The 17,051-nt window shown below is 43.3% G+C and overlaps 1 protein-coding gene across 2 annotated transcripts in view; it reads left to right on the top strand.

Moving 5' to 3' along the window:
* CD2AP (CD2 associated protein) overlaps nt 1–16,362 on the top strand; it is a 165,282-nt gene extending 148,920 nt beyond the window's left edge. For both annotated transcript variants that reach the window (XM_068280202.1, XM_068280203.1), the window contains 3 exons: nt 4,509–4,771; nt 5,799–5,862; nt 13,136–16,362. In XM_068280202.1, coding sequence (XP_068136303.1) covers nt 4,509–4,771; nt 5,799–5,862; nt 13,136–13,177 — 369 coding nt within the window. In that variant the 3' untranslated portion in view covers nt 13,178–16,362. The remainder of the gene's footprint in view (nt 1–4,508; nt 4,772–5,798; nt 5,863–13,135) is intronic.
* Nucleotides 16,363–17,051: the final 689 nt, after the last annotated feature.

Genomic DNA, 17,051 nt, shown 5'->3' with positions numbered 1-17,051 from the left:
TCTCTGCTTTAAAAGTTAAGCAACAGCATAATAACCTTTAAAGAAAAAAAAACATTTCTTTGTTACAGCTGATACAAATCCTGCAATAAATCTGCACTGTTTCTACTTCCTGCTTTCACGGAAGGACATAGGGTTAAGGTAAACCAGAGACGAAGCACCCTCCTGTATTTTACCCTATATATCAGTGGGAATATTAGTGAAAACACCTACCCTGCTCCCTGTTTCATCCTTCACTGCTCAACCTGTTTGGTTCAGCCCTGATAAAATCCCTGACTGAGCATTGTCTGGCTTTGCTCATGAATCATTATAGTTGAGTCTGTCTTCTCTGATGTCTTTTCTAACCCAAGCCTGCCCCCTTCTGGCTCTGCTTTCCTGTACTGTATAGTACTTGCAGCATCACAGAGAGCAGTGATGAGATAGGAGGAGCTGCTAATGTAAGGGTATATTGGAAAACATTTTTTTTATCTATATTTTAGTCATAAGAGGTTTTCAGAAATGGTGATTTCGTTTTGCACTCAGCACACTAAATAATGTGCTTTTCTGATAAACTGTATTTTGCATGGAGTTTTAGTAAAAAAAAAAACCACAAAGGCACACCAGAGCGGAAAAATACCAGGTATAGTATTTATTTTGTACAATCTAGCGGGGGATATGTTTGTTTTGTGCCAAAGCGTTCATCTCTGGTTTCCTTTAACATTATGTGTTTACAAATGAGCTTATCTGCCATGGCAGTCAGCTGACACAGCTAAGGGATCAAATTACAACTTTTGATTAGATGATGAGGAAGAATTACACAGGCTAAACTCTCTAAATACATAAATGTATTTCTCTTTGTTTTCTTCTGTCCTGCATAAGAGTTCAGGTCCACTTTAAAACTTGCAGGTTTGCTTTAAAGGAATACTATCGATTCACATATTTTTTTCAATTGACACAGGAATTGTTTGGGAAGTGCTGCTAAGTACTCGTGTATACATTTTAGTAGCAACTTCTTTGTTTACTGTTAGCAAAATACATTCAAAGTTTACTGACGCCAAAACTGAAGGCTGACTGAGCCATGAGGAGAGGGGAAATTCCCCTCACACTTGATCAGTTAACTCTATGTGTAGCTCTGTGTGTGACAGAGAGAGACAGGACACAGGAGCTGCAGCTGTTGGGAGCACTGTTTCTGACTGACGTGTCTGAAGAGAGCAGAGGAAATGTAACTAATTGTCACAGCTTTTCATACTGTTTTTGCTTTCAGAGTTTGATATGTTTGATATTGACACCCCTTCTGCAATTGATTTGTCCCAATATAGCTAAATCCTACACTCAATTACAGCTTTTGCTTCTGATATTTAACATGAAAAGAAGGAAAATGTTTACACAGCTACTTAGACATTATTTGTACATTGTCATTTTAGAACACTTGGGTATCGATAGTATTCCTTTAACATGAAGATTTGAATTCCCTCTATTATAATAAAGACGCTCTCTCTACATTCTGGCTCCCTCTGTTGGCAACATGATTCTGATGGATTTGGTTTTGTTTTCCTTGATTAGCACAGAAAGTAAAGATTTGTTTTGATTCACTTTGCTTAATTAGGAACATATGAAAAAGAGAAAGTTCCATTTTATTTCCCCTGCTTTTCCAGGAGACTGCCTTCTCACTTTTAAAAAATACAATCAATGCTGCATTTAGCCAAAACAAATTACTTAACAGATAGATACATGGGATGTAATAGAATAGCAGTTGCTGCACCTCAGTTTGAACTACACAAACGTCCCATATGCACAGCTTGACTTCTTACTGCTGTTATCACCATCTCTTTACAACAGTTTAAAGGAGGTTTAAGGCCTGCGGACCACTAGAAAATGTGAATCGCTTAGGGCTAGTTCAAACTCGGGGCTTGCCCCGCGATCACAATTCGGGGAGGGGGAATCTTGCGATTCATTATGATTTGTGCTTGTGATTCCTGTTAAATAGAACAGGAATCACAGCGCAATCGCCTCAAAGATGCTGCATGCAGCGCGTTTGCAATTGAACAAAATCGCAAACGCCGCGGTGTAAATGTATCCTTAGGGATACATTAGTAGCAGCGCTTTGCTGTTTGCCGGTGATCAGCAAAGCACATAAAAAGCGCCCAGTGTGAACCTGCCCTTGCTTTTCTATATTTGTTACAGGATTGTAATCGCTCAATAAATGCTAAATGTAGCTTTTTGTGATGCAAATCGCTCTGTGTAAAATTTTGCAGCAATTTTTGCAGTGTTTTCCAGAGTGGTTTTGAGTCGGAGTTGTAAAAAAAAAGTTCAGATTTTTGCTATGTTGACGCGATTTTCATGCAATTCCGATTTGCGATTTTGAATAGGTCCTGCAGGCTACGGTTTTTTTTAATAGGTCCTGCAGGCTGCGTTTTTTTGAATAGGTCCTGCAGGCTGCGGTTTTTTGACTAGGTCCTGCAGGCTGCGTTTTTTTTGAATAGGTCCTGCAGGCTGCGTTTTTTTGAATAGGTCCTGCAGGCTGCGGTTTTTTGAATAGGTCCTGCAGGCTGCGTTTTTTTGAATAGGTCCTGCAGGCTGCGGTTTTTTGACTAGGTCCTGCAGGCTGCGTTTTTTTGAATAGGTCCTGCAGGCTGCGGTTTTTTGACTAGGTCCTGCAGGCTGCGTTTTTTTGAATAGGTCCTGCAGGCTGCGGTTTTTTGACTAGGTCCTGCAGGCTGCGTTTTTTTTGAATAGGTCCTGCAGGCTGCGTTTTTTTGAATAGGTCCTGCAGGCTGCGTTTTTTTGAATAGGTCCTGCAGGCTGCGTTTTTTTGAATAGGTCCTGCAGGCTGCGTTTTTTTTGAATAGGTCCTGCAGGCTGCGTTTTTTGATGGCTTCCAGGGAAAATCAGAATCGCAAATTGGATTTGCAGTGTGCAGGAGCCTCAACTTTAATTAAAATTAAAAATATATATATATAAATTATTCTAGTTTTCAGTTGATAGTCATCATAAATAACTTGTATAGCAACAGCTATGCTTAGTCCACAAAAATGTTAATTGTGCTGCTGCAGTAAAGCAGTCACTGTGTTTTTAAAGTCAGACATACATATCTGATTGTGTTTGTATATTTGATGTGTACACTGGAATCTTTTATAACATCATCTCTGTTGTAAGAATACAGCCCGGTGAGTAGTTGTCATTAGCAGGGATGGTTAGTGAGACAGATAATTCATAACTCTGTGTTGATGCAGGTAGGAGAGGGATTAGTGGGGGGGGGGGGGGGGAATTAGGCTTTAACAAAATAACATTTGATAAGTCAGTTGCATTGCTTTACCTCTGTATGATGTACACAGCAGCAGGGATGGCTGTAATCAGAGCTGATGTTTTCTCTCACTCAATTTTATTTAGGTTACCAGATAAAGTAAAACCTTGGATTGAGAGTAACTTGGTTTACGAAGATATTGTGAAATTTTGACTTGATATACAAGCAAAAAATAGTATACATGCGTCACTAGCAATTGGGGGTGCAGAGGTTGCAACCGCACCCATGCCCTTGGGCCTGGGGGGGGGCTCCCTCAACTGCCAGGCTGCTCTTTATTGGGCCTCTGCTGGTAATAATCACGTCTATAGATGCATTGAATAGTAGTAATCATTAAGAAGCTTTTCCCCATCCCCTTCTTACACTGCATTTTGGTACGTGGTATCAATTGTTATGTATAGAGTGCTTGGGGTTGGGGGGGTGTAAAACTTGTACCGGGGCCCATTGCTCCTTAGCTACTATCATTACATCTGAGCTGATAGTTCTTCTCTCTTTGGCGCTGCAGAATTGCACTTAATCTCAGTGCAAAGACTGTACAATGTCATATTTCCATGAAATATTTAGAAGTAGGCAAAGGCAACTGTCAATGGATAAGTTCCTTGTTATAGGGAAGGCCCAGGCAATATAAAAAAACTAAATCCACTTACCTTGGGCTTCCTCCAGCCCCTGGCAGCCTTCCTGTTCCCTCGCTGTGGCTCCCGTTGTCCTGCGCTGCAGAAGCCGACCTCGCCAGGTCAGCTCTCTGGTCAGCCTCTTCTGCGCTCCACCGCGTGAGTCACGTGGTCCGGCCGATGTCATCAGCATTGTACTACGCAGGCGCAGAACTACTTCGGCAGCGCAGGACAACGTGAGCCACCGGAGCTGTGGCAAGGGCACGGAACGGCTGCCAGGGGCTGGAGGAAGCCCCAGATAAGGGGACTCTGTTTTTTTATTGTGCCTGGATGTATCCTTTAAAACCACACAAAAAGAAATGGTTGGGGCGAGCCAACAGATGGCAATGATGCTGTTAGTTATAGTGACTTTTTTTATACTATTTTGCTATAATGGTTTTTGGATTTTGAATCACTTAGGTTTTCATTAAGTCTTATGGGGAAATTTGCTTTGATATAAGAGTGCTTTGGATTACAAGCATGTTTCGGGAACGAATTATGCTCGCAAACCAAGGTTCCACTGTACTAGTTTCTTCTGTGACTTGTTGAACCATCTGACCTGTTTTTGTTTCTTCTTGTAGCCACCGCCACCAGTAACCACGACCTCTGCATTTACACCCACGACTTCGGCATTTACACCTACGACCTCTGCATTTATACCCACGACCTCGGCATTTACACCCACATCATTTGTGTCAAAGCCGAGCTTCACCCCCATAAGCCCCCTTGTGGATGTCAAACCAAAGTTTGACTTGAATGACGGTAAAAGGAGTGAGGTGGAGGAGCTGAGAGCACAGGTGAACGAGCTGCTCACTATTGTGGACGCCCTTAGGAAAGAACATAGGTACGTGTCATCTCCTGTACTTCGTGTCATCTCCTGTACTTCCTGTGTCATCTCCTGTACTTCCTGTGTCATCTGTCCTTCCTGTGTCCTCTCCTGTCCTTCCTGCATACCTCCCAACTGTCTGAGATGAGAGAGGGACACAAGCCACGCCCCCCCCACACTTGTGATCAAACCCCCGCCACACCCCTAGTCACACATACCGTAAAGATTTCATGAGAAAAATATGTTGTATTATAATTCAATCCACATTGGTCCTTTCTATCCTGGTTAATTTTCCTTCATATTTACATTTTAAAATTAGTAATATATCAATTTAAAGGATGGGAATAAAGTTTAGAGTCAATAAAACACATTTTTAGTAGAGAAATAGATATATTTACATAGAAAGAGGGACAAAGTCCTGAAAGAGGGACAAATGAGGAGGGACAGAGGGACATGGCTCCCAAAAGAGGGACTGTCCCTCCAAAAGAGGGACAGTTGGGAGCTATGCTTCCTGTGTCATCTGTACTTCCTGTGTCATCTGTACTTCCTGTGTACTACATCTTACATCACATTGGCTTCCATTCACTGAGCGGCATTCGGTAAAATATTTGTTGTATGGTAATCGACCTTAAGCGGTATAATTTATTTTACTCTCAATAATTCACAACAATGTTAACGTACGCGGTAATGTGTGTCAATTTTTTTTGAAAACCATATCTGATAGAAACTGCAATTGTTAAGCGAGCGACGGACAAATCGACTGCGCTCTCCCGCCTGCCATGTGACGTCACACACACACCGTTTCGTCGTCCCTCTGCCCCCACCATAGCAAAAGAACGCATCGTTGGCTATACAGCTTACTTTGCGACTGTACAGCCTGGCCCAGCGATATCACCCGAGAGGATCGGGTCCCAATCCCCCACAGCTGGCAACGCCCCCTGCCGCTGGGAGAGAGCGATCTCTTTCGCCTTTTTGTGGGTTTTTGTGTGTGTGTGTTCGTGTTCCTAAAAGTGTGATAATACTTTTACCATTCCCTATTGTACAGGAAAGAAATAGATAAGATAAAGAGGGACCTAGAAGACGAGAAATTGCTACGTTCCAGTTTAGAAGTAAGTGAATTATGTAGAGTATGAGCTAATTCTAGTAGCCCTGAATTCTTAGAGACTCTGGAGCGGGAAAAAAATGATGACATAATGATTTGTATGTGTAGTACAACTAAGAATTAAAACATTAGGAGCAGAGACAAAAGTCTAATATTGTTTCCAGTACAGGAAGAGTTAAGAAACTCCCGTTGTTATCTATGCAAAAGAGCCATTGAGCTCCATGATTTCCACGTCTTCTGAAGCTTATAAAAAGTTTGCTAGCCTGCTCTGTGAAATCCTTTAGAATGCTGAGTAGTGTGTAAACTGCAAATATTAGGGAATAATGCAATGTTATAAAATGAACTATATAACTGAGAATAAAAACATGAGAATATTTTCTTTGCTACTAATGTTATAGTAATATTCATACTACACAAGCAATTAATTATATCATTATTATTTTTTTTCGCTTCAGTGTCTCTTTAAAGGAGTCATCAGGGGATATATCTTAAAATAAGTGGTACTTACCGGGGGCTTCCTCCAGCTCCAAGCTCCCAGGACGTCCCTCGGCGCAGCTCTTCCCGCAGCCGTTCGACGCAGGTCCGTCCCGGTCCCCGGCGATGATGTCAGAGCGACCTCCGCTGTCAATCACCGCCACGTGGGCCGGAGCGGACTGCGCAGTTGGACATTGGGCCCCTTAGCGCACCTAGGCTGCAAAAAAGTGCCACACATGTGGTATCGCCGTACTCAGGAGAAGTAGTATAATGTGTTTTGGGGTGTATTTTTACACATACCCATGCTAGGTGGGAGAAATATCTCTAAATGACAAATTTTTTTTATATTTTTTTATACACAATTGTCCATTTACAGAGAGATTTCTCCCACCCAGCATGGGTATGTGTAAAAATACACCCCAAAACACATTATACTACTTCTCCTGAGTACGGCGATACCACATGTGTGGCACTTTTTTGCACCCTAACTGCGCTAAGGGGCCCAACATCCTAGGAGTACCTTTAGGATTTCACAAGTTAGCGGAAATTAATTTTTGTTTTTTTTTCACAGTCATTTTTCCACTAACTTGTGACAAAAAATAAAATCTTGTATGAACTCACCATACTCCTAACGGAATACCTTGGGGTGTCTTCTTTCTAAAATGGGGTCACTTGTGGGGTTCCTATACTGCCCTGGCATTTTAGGGGCCCTAAAGTGTGAGGAGTAGTCTAGAAACCAAATGCCTGAAAATGACCTGTGAAATCCTAAAGTGTCACATGTGGTATTGCCGTACTCAGGAGAAGTAGTATAATGTGTTTCGGGGTGTATTTTTACACCTACCCATGGGGGGTGGGAGAAATCTCTCTGTAAATAGACAATTGTGTGTGAAAAAAATCTCATTTACAGAGATATTTCTCCCACCCAGCATGAGTATATGTAAAAATACACCCCAAAACACATTATACTACTTCTCCTGAGTATGGCGATACCACATGTGGGGCACTTTTTGCAGCCTAGGTGCGCTAAGGGGCCCAAAGTCCTATGAGCACCTTTAGGCTTTACAGGGGTGCTTACAATTTAGCACCCCCCAGGACAGTAAACACCCCACAAATTATCCCATTTTTGAAAGTAGACACCCCAAAGTTATCAGAGAGGGGCATGGTGAGTCCGTGGCAGATTTAATTTTTTTTTTTTTTTGTCACAAGTTAGCAGAAATGGAAACTTTTTTTTTTTTGTCACGAAGTGTCATTTTCCGCTAACTTGTGACAAAAAATAAAATCTTCTATGAACTCACCATGCATCTTAGTGAATACTTTGGGATGTCTTCCTTCCAAAATGGGGTCATTTGGGGGGTATTTATACTATCCTGGAATCTTAGCACCTCATGAAACATGATAGGTGCTCAGAAAAGTCAGAGATGCTCCAAAATGGGAAAATTCACTTTTGGCACCATAGTTTGTAAACGCTATAACTTTTACCCGAACCAATAAATATACACTGAATGTTTTTTGTTTTTTTTTTTATCTGGTTCAGCACCGCAGTGTCGAAAACCTCATGCATCCGAGCAACGTTCACCTCCCATTCATTCGCCAATAACTTTATTGCTACTCATCACAATTAATTGATCTATATCTTGTTTTTTCCACCACTAATTAGGCTTTCTTTGGGTAGTACATTTTGCTAAGAATTATTTTTTTATAAATGCATTTTAACAGGAAGCTTAAGAAAGAAATGAAAAAAATAATTATTTCTCAGTTTTTGGCCATTATAGTTTGAAATCAATATACGCTACTGTAATTAAAACTCATGTATTTTATTTGTCCATCTGTCCCGGTTATTACACCGTTTAAATGATGTCCCTATCACAATTTATGGTGCCGATATTTTATTTAGAAATAAAGGTGCATTTTTACAATTTACGTCCATCACTATTTATAAGCTTATAATTTTAAATAATATAATAACATACTCTCTTGACATGCATATTTAAAAAGTTCAGACCCTTGGGTAACTATTTATGATATTTTTTTTTATTTATTTTTTTATAAAAAATGTATGTGGGTAATTTTTGGTGTGGGAGGGAAACTGCTGATTTTAAAGGTAAAATAATAGAATTGTTTAATTAAAAATGTATGTGGGTGCAGTTTACTATTTGGCCACAAGATGGCCACAGTGAAAAAAAAAAGTCCTGTATGCGAATGATCTCGCATCCAGGAACTAAAAAGAGAAGTTTCCTGGGGGCAGAAATACCGCGCTCTCTGAATAGAAAGCGTCGTTTTTTCTGTGGGGAAGTTAGATCGGTTAATGGGAATTATATTCCCATTCACTGATCGGGGAGCTAGCGGTGGGAGCGCGCCCGATCGCGCGCACCATGCGGCGGCAGCAGCAGTGCCTATCTGGACGAGAGTGCCTATCTGGACGAGGAAGCTCGTCCAGATAGGCCGAACTGGTTATCAAAGACATGTAGCACAATAAATTTGGACAAAAATGTATATAGAAATGTTACTTTATTTGAAAAATGTCAGCACAGAAAGTTAAAACAATCATTTTTTTTTGACAAAATTCATGTCTTTTTTTGATGAATATAAAAAAAACTAAAAATCGCAGCAGCAATCAAATAGCACCAAAAGAAAGCTGTATTAGTGACAAGAAAAGGAGGTAAAATTCATTTAGATAGTAGGTTGTATGAACAATAAACCGTGAAAGCTGCAGTGGTCTGAATAGAAAAAAAAGCTCTGGTCCTTAAGGGGTGAAAAGACTGCGGTCCTTAAGTGGTTAAGGACCAAAGCCGTCCTTTTTCACATTGTGCCCTGTGATTGGCTCACAGTAATCACGGGGTCTGGAGCCAATAAAATGCAGAAGCTCTGCGCTCACTGAGACAGCAGAGCGAGTAGGTTCAGCGAGGGTACAGCGGCGAGGATGGCGTGTGTGTGCGCAGCGCTGAATAATTGGAATCTAATTCCTGTCAGAGCTGCGCTGCCACCAGAGGACTTAGATTACAGCTACATCAGTCTGGAAGCTTGTTAAACATAATGTGTGTATATAGATATGAGGTGCGTTTTGTCCCGGAATAAAATGTGCTGTAAATAACGTTTAGCTGTAGCTGTCACTTACAGTAGCTGTTATTATGAAGAATGGCTCTGAACTTCTCAGAATTTTCTGTTCTTTTCAAAACTTCCTTGATGACGGTGACCTGGTGCATCTGCCAGAATAGCAGTGAATAGGTGTCCTTTCCAGGAAGTTAGAGTGACCAGATTTTTGAAGGCTCAACCTGGGACGGGGGGAATTGGGGGGGGGGGGGGGGGCGAAAAACAGGGGATGCGGCCGCGGCGAAAAATGTGGTGTCTGCAGCGCGTGCGAAAAATGGGCGTGGTCATGACATTCTATGGGCGGAGCTAACGTAATGATGCAACAGCGAGGCATAAGAAAGCAGTGTTTACGCCGTGATGTGGTCAAACGTGGATTCACATCATAGGTGTGCGGAAACTGTGTGATGCTATTTAATAGTATGCCATAACCCCAAAGCAGCAAACACAGCCAACTATGACCATTAACCACTTCTCTACCACGGGGTTTTTCACCTAAAAACCACAGCAATTTTCACATTTAAGGGAGGCAAGGGTTAATGGGCTTAATGGGGGTATAATTTATTTAAAAAAAACCTTACTGATGCTGATCAGTCACTAATGCTGTGTTAGTTATCTGAGATCCTCTCACGAGTGATCTCAGTAACTGTAACAGCATAGTGACTGATACAATGTTTACACACATTCTGCATGAATAAGCACTGTCATTGGCTTTGTGAACACATGTTCACATCAGCCAATCACAGACCAGCATGTGCCCGACGCGTATGCACGTCCGCGTGCACGCGAACGCGATCGCGCACAGCAGGAAAATAAACAGGAGTTGCCTATCTACGCCCCTGTGACTCAGGTGAATTTTAAAGGGGCGTAGATAAGCGTGGCAGAGGTTGTTAAGTGGTTAAATAATAAATGCAGCAACAGTTACCCCAGACACCACAAAATAAACGCAATGGGCAACATTTCAGCACAAAATAAACGCATTGCGGGCAACATTTCAGCACAAAATAAACGCATTGCGGGCAACATGTCAGCATAAAATAAAAACGCAATGGGGGCAAACATGTCAGTACAAAATAAACGCAATAGGGGCAAACATGTCAGTACAAAATAAACGCACTGCGGGCAACATGTTAATACAAAATGAACGCACGACGGGCAAGCATGTCAGTACAAGATAAACGCACTGCGGGCAAACATGTCAGTACAAGATAAACGCACTGCGGGCAAACATGTCAGTACAAGATAAACGCACTGCGGGCAAACATGTCAGTACAAGATAAACGCACTGCGGGCAAACATGTCAGTACAAGATAAACGCACTGCGGGCAAACATGTCAGTACAAGATAAACGCACTGCGGGCAAACATGTCAGTACAAGATAAACGCACTGCGGGCAAACATGTCAGTACAAGATAAACGCACTGCGGGCAAACATGTCAGTACAAGATAAACGCACTGCGGGCAAACATGTCAGTACAAGATAAACGCACTGCGGGCAAACATGTCAGTACAAGATAAACGCACTGCGGGCAAACATGTCAGTACAAGATAAACGCACTGCGGGCAAATATGTCAGTACAAAATGTGGGCAAACACTTCACCTGCAAGAAAAAGCATTTACTCACCTGGCAGAAGACGTCCCCTCACGCAGCTGGCCTCTGGTGTGTGCAGCTCCCCCTGGCCTGGACGATCTTCAATCTCCCGCTCAGCCTCTCACAGGCAGAGCAGGGCTACGGCAAGATGGCGTCCGGAGGCGGAGCCCTGTACTGGAGACAAATAGTCTCCAATACAGGGCTCCGCCTCCGGACGCCATCTTCCTGTAGCCCTGCTCTGCCTGTGCCTGCCGGAGGAGAACATTGCAGGCTGGAGCGGGGCTGCGGGGAATGAACTAGCGCAGCGTCTAGTAGACGCTGCGGCTAGTTCACTGTACGGTGGCCAGAGTCCCGAGGCCGGGACGTCCCGCTGCTAAAAGCGGGACGTTTCCCGGGACCTCATGCAGCCTGGGACAGCGCCCCCCAAAGGCGGGACGCGTCCTGGGTAAAGCGGGACGTATGGTCACCGTAAGGAAGTACTAGTGAAAAGTATGAAGGAAACCCTCTTGAAGAGCTGAGAGTTTTAAAGTCCTCAAATCAGTAATACCTCTTTTAAGTGACAAGAATATATAGAAAAATAGTCATTCACAGTGCATTATACTCTGGCTGCAGTTTCCCCACAACATAAACATGATCTGGCAGCAGTATCCCCACAGAGTTCCCCTTTAATGAAACGAGGACCCCTCCCCCTTCCTCCCTGCAATATCTCTTGTCAGTCTAGTTAATCTCCCTCCTCACCCCACCACAGCAGACGGCTTTACCAATCTCCTGAGTCCCAGAGTGCTCAGTCTCATCCCACAGGCATGCTGAGACACAAGCAGGGTAATGGCGGTGCTCTGACTGGCGGGACTCAAACAGGCGGTGTGGTGGCAGTGACGCCCGTATGGAGGTGGCAGGCCTTTTAGACCTGTGCCCTCTCTCTATCTCACCCACACCAATCAGCAGTCACTTTCTCTGGGCCCTTCCCGCACCACCTCACACATTATCCACTTGAGGACCGCAGTGTTAAACCCCCCTAAAGACCAGGCCTTTTTTGTTAATGCCAAGCTGCAGGGCCACACAACACAGCACACAAGTGATTCTCCCCCCTCCCCCGCCACCACCAACACCACCAGAGCTCTCTGTTGGTGTAGTCTGATCGCTCGGCAGTTGTTGTTTTTTAAAAAAATAAAAAAAAAAAATTCTAAATCCCTCCCTGTTCCCAGCCAGCCTATGACGGCGATCGTCTGTCATAGGCTTCAGCCTTTAAGAAAGGATCGCTCTCCTGTGTCCCAGGGGGACAGCCGTGTTACGCGGCTGTCCCCAGTACAGCACTGCTGTAGATCGCAGTACTGTACAGCCCTATTAGACGGCAGTTTCGCCGTCTAACAGTCTCCGTGCGGCGATCGCCTGCGTGCGATCTCCTGCAGTAGCCGACCCCAGGACTTGACGTCAATTGGCGTTAGGCGGTCCTAGGGCCTACGCCGCGGTCACACCTATTGGCGGGACGCGGTCTTGAGGTAGGTAAATGCGATGTCTGATGGGTAGGGCAAAAGTTCCCAGGCTTTTTGGAGGACTTAAAGGGAAAAGCAAAAAAACTTGCACGGAGGGGAAAGCGTGGGCAGTCTGCCCACAGTACGGCAAAACAAAAAATAAGAGGAACGGAGTGGAGCTGGTGGGCCATAGAAAGAGCTCTGGAGGGAGAGGTGTGGAATACCACTGCCCTATGCCAGCAAGCCCCATACATTACTAACCTTCCGGGATCTGGCCACACGATGCAGTCTTCCTCCTGTCCTGCGAATGAGATAGCCCTCTGTTGTCATGCGACAGATGGCGATCACAGTGCAGTGATGCAGCGCACCCCCCGCAGGTCAGGAGCAGACATGTTGCTGCCGCTGGATCCTGGTGGGGTGAGTGACGCTAGAGCTCCACTCCTAGACATATCCACCAGTGTAGCGTGGGCAGGGTTGCCGCTAATTGCTGTAAAAACCCCGAGCTACACTTGGGGAAAACTGACAAGATGGTTAATATTACAGTGCGGTACCAGTATAAACTGGTTATTGAAAAAAAATAAATTAAATTTACTTAAGCTTTAAAAAAAAAAATTACATTTATGTGTGTATTAATGTGTCTGTTTCTCTCTGTTAGATGGAGGTGGATAAGCTGAAGAAAGCCATACACCAGACATGAGGGATCTGCTCCCGTCATCTCGCCATCCGTCATCCTCGTCAGATATTCAGCCGCTTTCACCTTTTTTTTATAAAAGCGCGGTTAGACACTTAACGTGGAGTCCCATCATTATCTGTACATTCAGAAGAGGACACAGCTATTTTTCCCTGTGTTTCTGATCTCTGCCAATACGATAAGAGGCCTTACCTTCTTACTGTGCTGGAGCAGCAAGCCTTCTTTTTGTTTTTTGTTTTTGTTTTTTTTTAAACTGGGTTTGCTTGAATATACTACTGAACTTCTATGTAAAGAGAGGGAATGGTGTATCAGACTTTTATGGAATACTTCTATTGTAATTTTTAAAGAATACTGTTTATGCTCTGAGTATGGAGATATATAAATATATATATGTATAAATATCTTTTTTTCAGATAATCTGTAATATAGTCTATCAGGGGTCCAAAAAAACAAACAAACAAAAAAAAACAATTAGCCTTAGATAATCGCTAGCTGTTATTTTCCTATTCTTGGAAAGGGATATTATTGAAATTTTTGTTTTGTATATTTTAGAAATGATTTACCCAGAATCCTTCACTGTTGTGCCTGCGCACAGCCTAGTATTAATATCAAGCTGTGTATAATAATTAGATTTCTATAAAATAGATGTTAAAGAAAAAAATAATCTGTATGTTGGAAGCATCTCATATATGCATATTTAGTATTTTTTTAAATGTATACATGGAAATCGTGGGACTTGCACTAGGATGTATACAAGGGATCGTGTTAAGGGGTCCGGACCAAAATCTGGTTACTCGGTTTTAGGGGGAGTGGATTGCGTTTGACCCCGCCTCCTGACATGTCTAAACCTTCCATGGCTGTGGCGTCTGTGATACTTGCCTCTTGTATGTGTAACCTTGGTGCCTGGTGGATTGGGGTGTAAGATTTAAGACGTCTCATCACTCCAGTATCCTGATAATGGACTTCTTGCCAGTCAGACTTGGCTCCTCCCCCTCCGTCTGCCTTAATACTGACCCAATCCTCTGACCTTTTCCCACCCAATCTCCTCTGCCTGTCAAAAACGTTACCCTCTCAAATCTGCAGGGTGCACTAACTTTACTCTTTTAGTATTCTTCCGTTACCCTGACAAATGCTTAACACTAAACTCTCACCCTTAAAGAATAACTTCCGTTAAGATATTTATTGCAACCAAATTTCGGCGCTAGTCTAGGTTAAAGTGGATCTGAGATGACCTTTTACTCATTGCATAATTGTGTTCCTTTCATATAGTTTATAGGGCATTCCTCAAGCCAAATGCTTTTTTGTTTTGTTTTAATACTCTAATTCCTTATTAACTAAACAAGCCTCGCCCACAGCTTCACCAGGGTGCCAAGGTACTCTGAGCCTTAGTAGCAAGGGCTTATGGGAGCTCAGTCTGGGCAGGAGGAAAAGGAGGTTACTAGCCAGAGATTTCAGAGGAAGAGGGGAGTGAAGTTTTCACAGGCTGAGGGCTGGAGATACAGATCAGCTTGCCTGTGTGTAATGTGACCAGCAAATCATGGCCGCTCTCATGGTATCACAGGAATAAATAATCATAAACTGTTGAAGCTCTTTTCAGCTAGATTTGCGGTGTAAACTAACTAAACTTTAGATAAGATATATAGACAAGTTACTTGTTATAGTTAGTTTTTCATCTCGGATCTGCTTTAAGGGACCCAACAGGAAACCTCATGGGCAACAGTTCTCCAATCAAATCACCCTCTACAGCGCAACCCATTGTTATTGGCCGAATAGTGTGGGCGAAGCTTGCTACAACCTATCTGAATTGCAGAAAAGGTTCAGCAAACGTCAGTAAAGTTTAAAAAAGCCGGTGGTATTCTTTATTGGAAGAAAAACCACCCAAAAGACATGGACATCCACAGGATCAAACTGACACGTGTTTGTTTTTTTAAAGCTTACTTGACTGGCTGCACAAGGAGGGGGGGGGTTGGCTGAGGGGCCTGTGGACCCAGGGCGCCCCATGCGTTTTTCATTTAGGATGCAGAAATGGTGTTCTGACTTTACTGGCCTGCATACCTGTCCCAGGGGAAATTCTGCACTTTATCAAGTAGATGGGAAGTCAGTTCTAGGTTTCCTTCATGGCTGGTTTCCCTTAAAGTAAACCTGAAGGTGAGAGTGATATGGAGGCTGCCATATTTATTTCCCTTTAAAGCGGAACTAAATCTAGATTAAAAACAAACTGTTTGACTTACCTGGGGCTTCTGCAAGATCCCAGCAGCCGTCCTGCCCCACGCCGGTCCTCACCGAGCCTCCGTTCTCCCGCCGCCGCTCCGTTCCGTTTCTCAACTTCTAAGTCGAGGCCAGCGCAACCCTGCCAAGCGTATCCTTTCTACGTCTGCAATTGCGCTATTATTGCGGACTGGAGCGTGAAGAAAGGATACCTGTGGCCAGAGCTGTGCAGGCACAGTGGCTCGGCGGCAAAACCGAGAGTAGCTGCCGGCGGGAGATCGGAGTATCGTGGAGGACCGGCGCGTGACAGGACGGCTGCTGGGGGCTTGCAGAAGCCCCAGGTAAGAAACAGTTTGTTTTTAATCTATCTTCAGCTCGGCTTTAAGCAATACCAGTTCCTGCTGATCATCTGCCTCTTATACTTTTAGCCCTAGCCCCTGAACAAGTATGCAGCAGATCAGGTGTTTCTGACATTATTGTTAGATCTGACAAGGATATCTGCATGCTTGTTTCTGGTATGAATCAGACACCACTGCAGCCAAATACATCAGCAGGTCTGCCAGGCAACTGGTATTGTTTAAAAGGAAATAAATATGGCAGCCTCCATATACTTCTGGCTTCAGGTTCCCTTTAACCACGCTCCTCAGTAGTTGGTCAGCTGTTAATCATTCCAGTTTTCTCTCCTCACTGAGCAGTCAGATTTGGGCAGGAACCCCCCTTTAACGCCATAAAACGGGAGCATTGCACTTACACTGGACCAATCCTTACTCCAGTCATTCCATATACACATTGTGTGATTTCCTACAATTGTATGTCATCACCTTACGCCTCTAACCCCAGGCTCCTCCGCCTGCCGAGTATAAGACTGTTCAGCACTATGCAATGGTTTTTTTTTACCTGTTTATGTTCCCTTGAAGAGAGAGAAACTTTGTATGAATTTATAAATGAATTTACCCTGTCATTAAACTCTTTATTTTCATCCACACCGGTGCAAGCAAGTGACTTCATACAGCTTGTCCTGTAGCATCATCTCTCTAAAGGTGGCCACACACCATACAATAAAATGATCCGATTTTACAGCAATTAGATAAAAACTTTTTTTTGATTCGACTGAAAAATCTGACCGGATTTCACGGTTTCTTCGATTTTTATCGATCCGGAATGCGAGATATTTTTCTTCAGTCCTTGTACGGTGTGTGTTAATGAGTGTCCGTTTATTAATACACACACCCAAGCAATTTTGTCAGTTTCCAATCATTTTTATCATAATTGAGGAAACATTGAACATGTGTGTGGTACATTGGTCATATTTTGGAAATCTTACAATCAGTCAGAAAAATTGATTGCAATTCTTAAATTGAACAGATATTTAAAAAATTGTATGGTGTGGCTACCTTAAGGCTCATCACACACCATACAATCTTGGTTGTACAGATTTACCAAATTTATGTAGCATAAGAACCAACAAATTGAAAATACCTTGAAGGATTGATTGGATAAGCTCTTATACTACATGAGTGGAAAGATTGAACAACCAAGATTGTATGGTGTATGTTGAGCACACGGCTGGTTCATAGGGACCCTTGGTGGCGTCCACCGGCCTTCTGGTCTGCGGCGGCACTGGGCTCTCTGCGGCGATTGTTGGCGTCCCATTGCGATCGTCTGTTTTCAT

The sequence above is a fragment of the Hyperolius riggenbachi genome, chromosome 4 (assembly GCF_040937935.1).
Source record: "Hyperolius riggenbachi isolate aHypRig1 chromosome 4, aHypRig1.pri, whole genome shotgun sequence".
NCBI classification, from domain to species: Eukaryota; Metazoa; Chordata; class Amphibia; order Anura; family Hyperoliidae; genus Hyperolius; species Hyperolius riggenbachi.
Note: the sequence above shows the minus strand (reverse complement) of the source record. Positions and strands in the feature narration are given on the sequence as shown.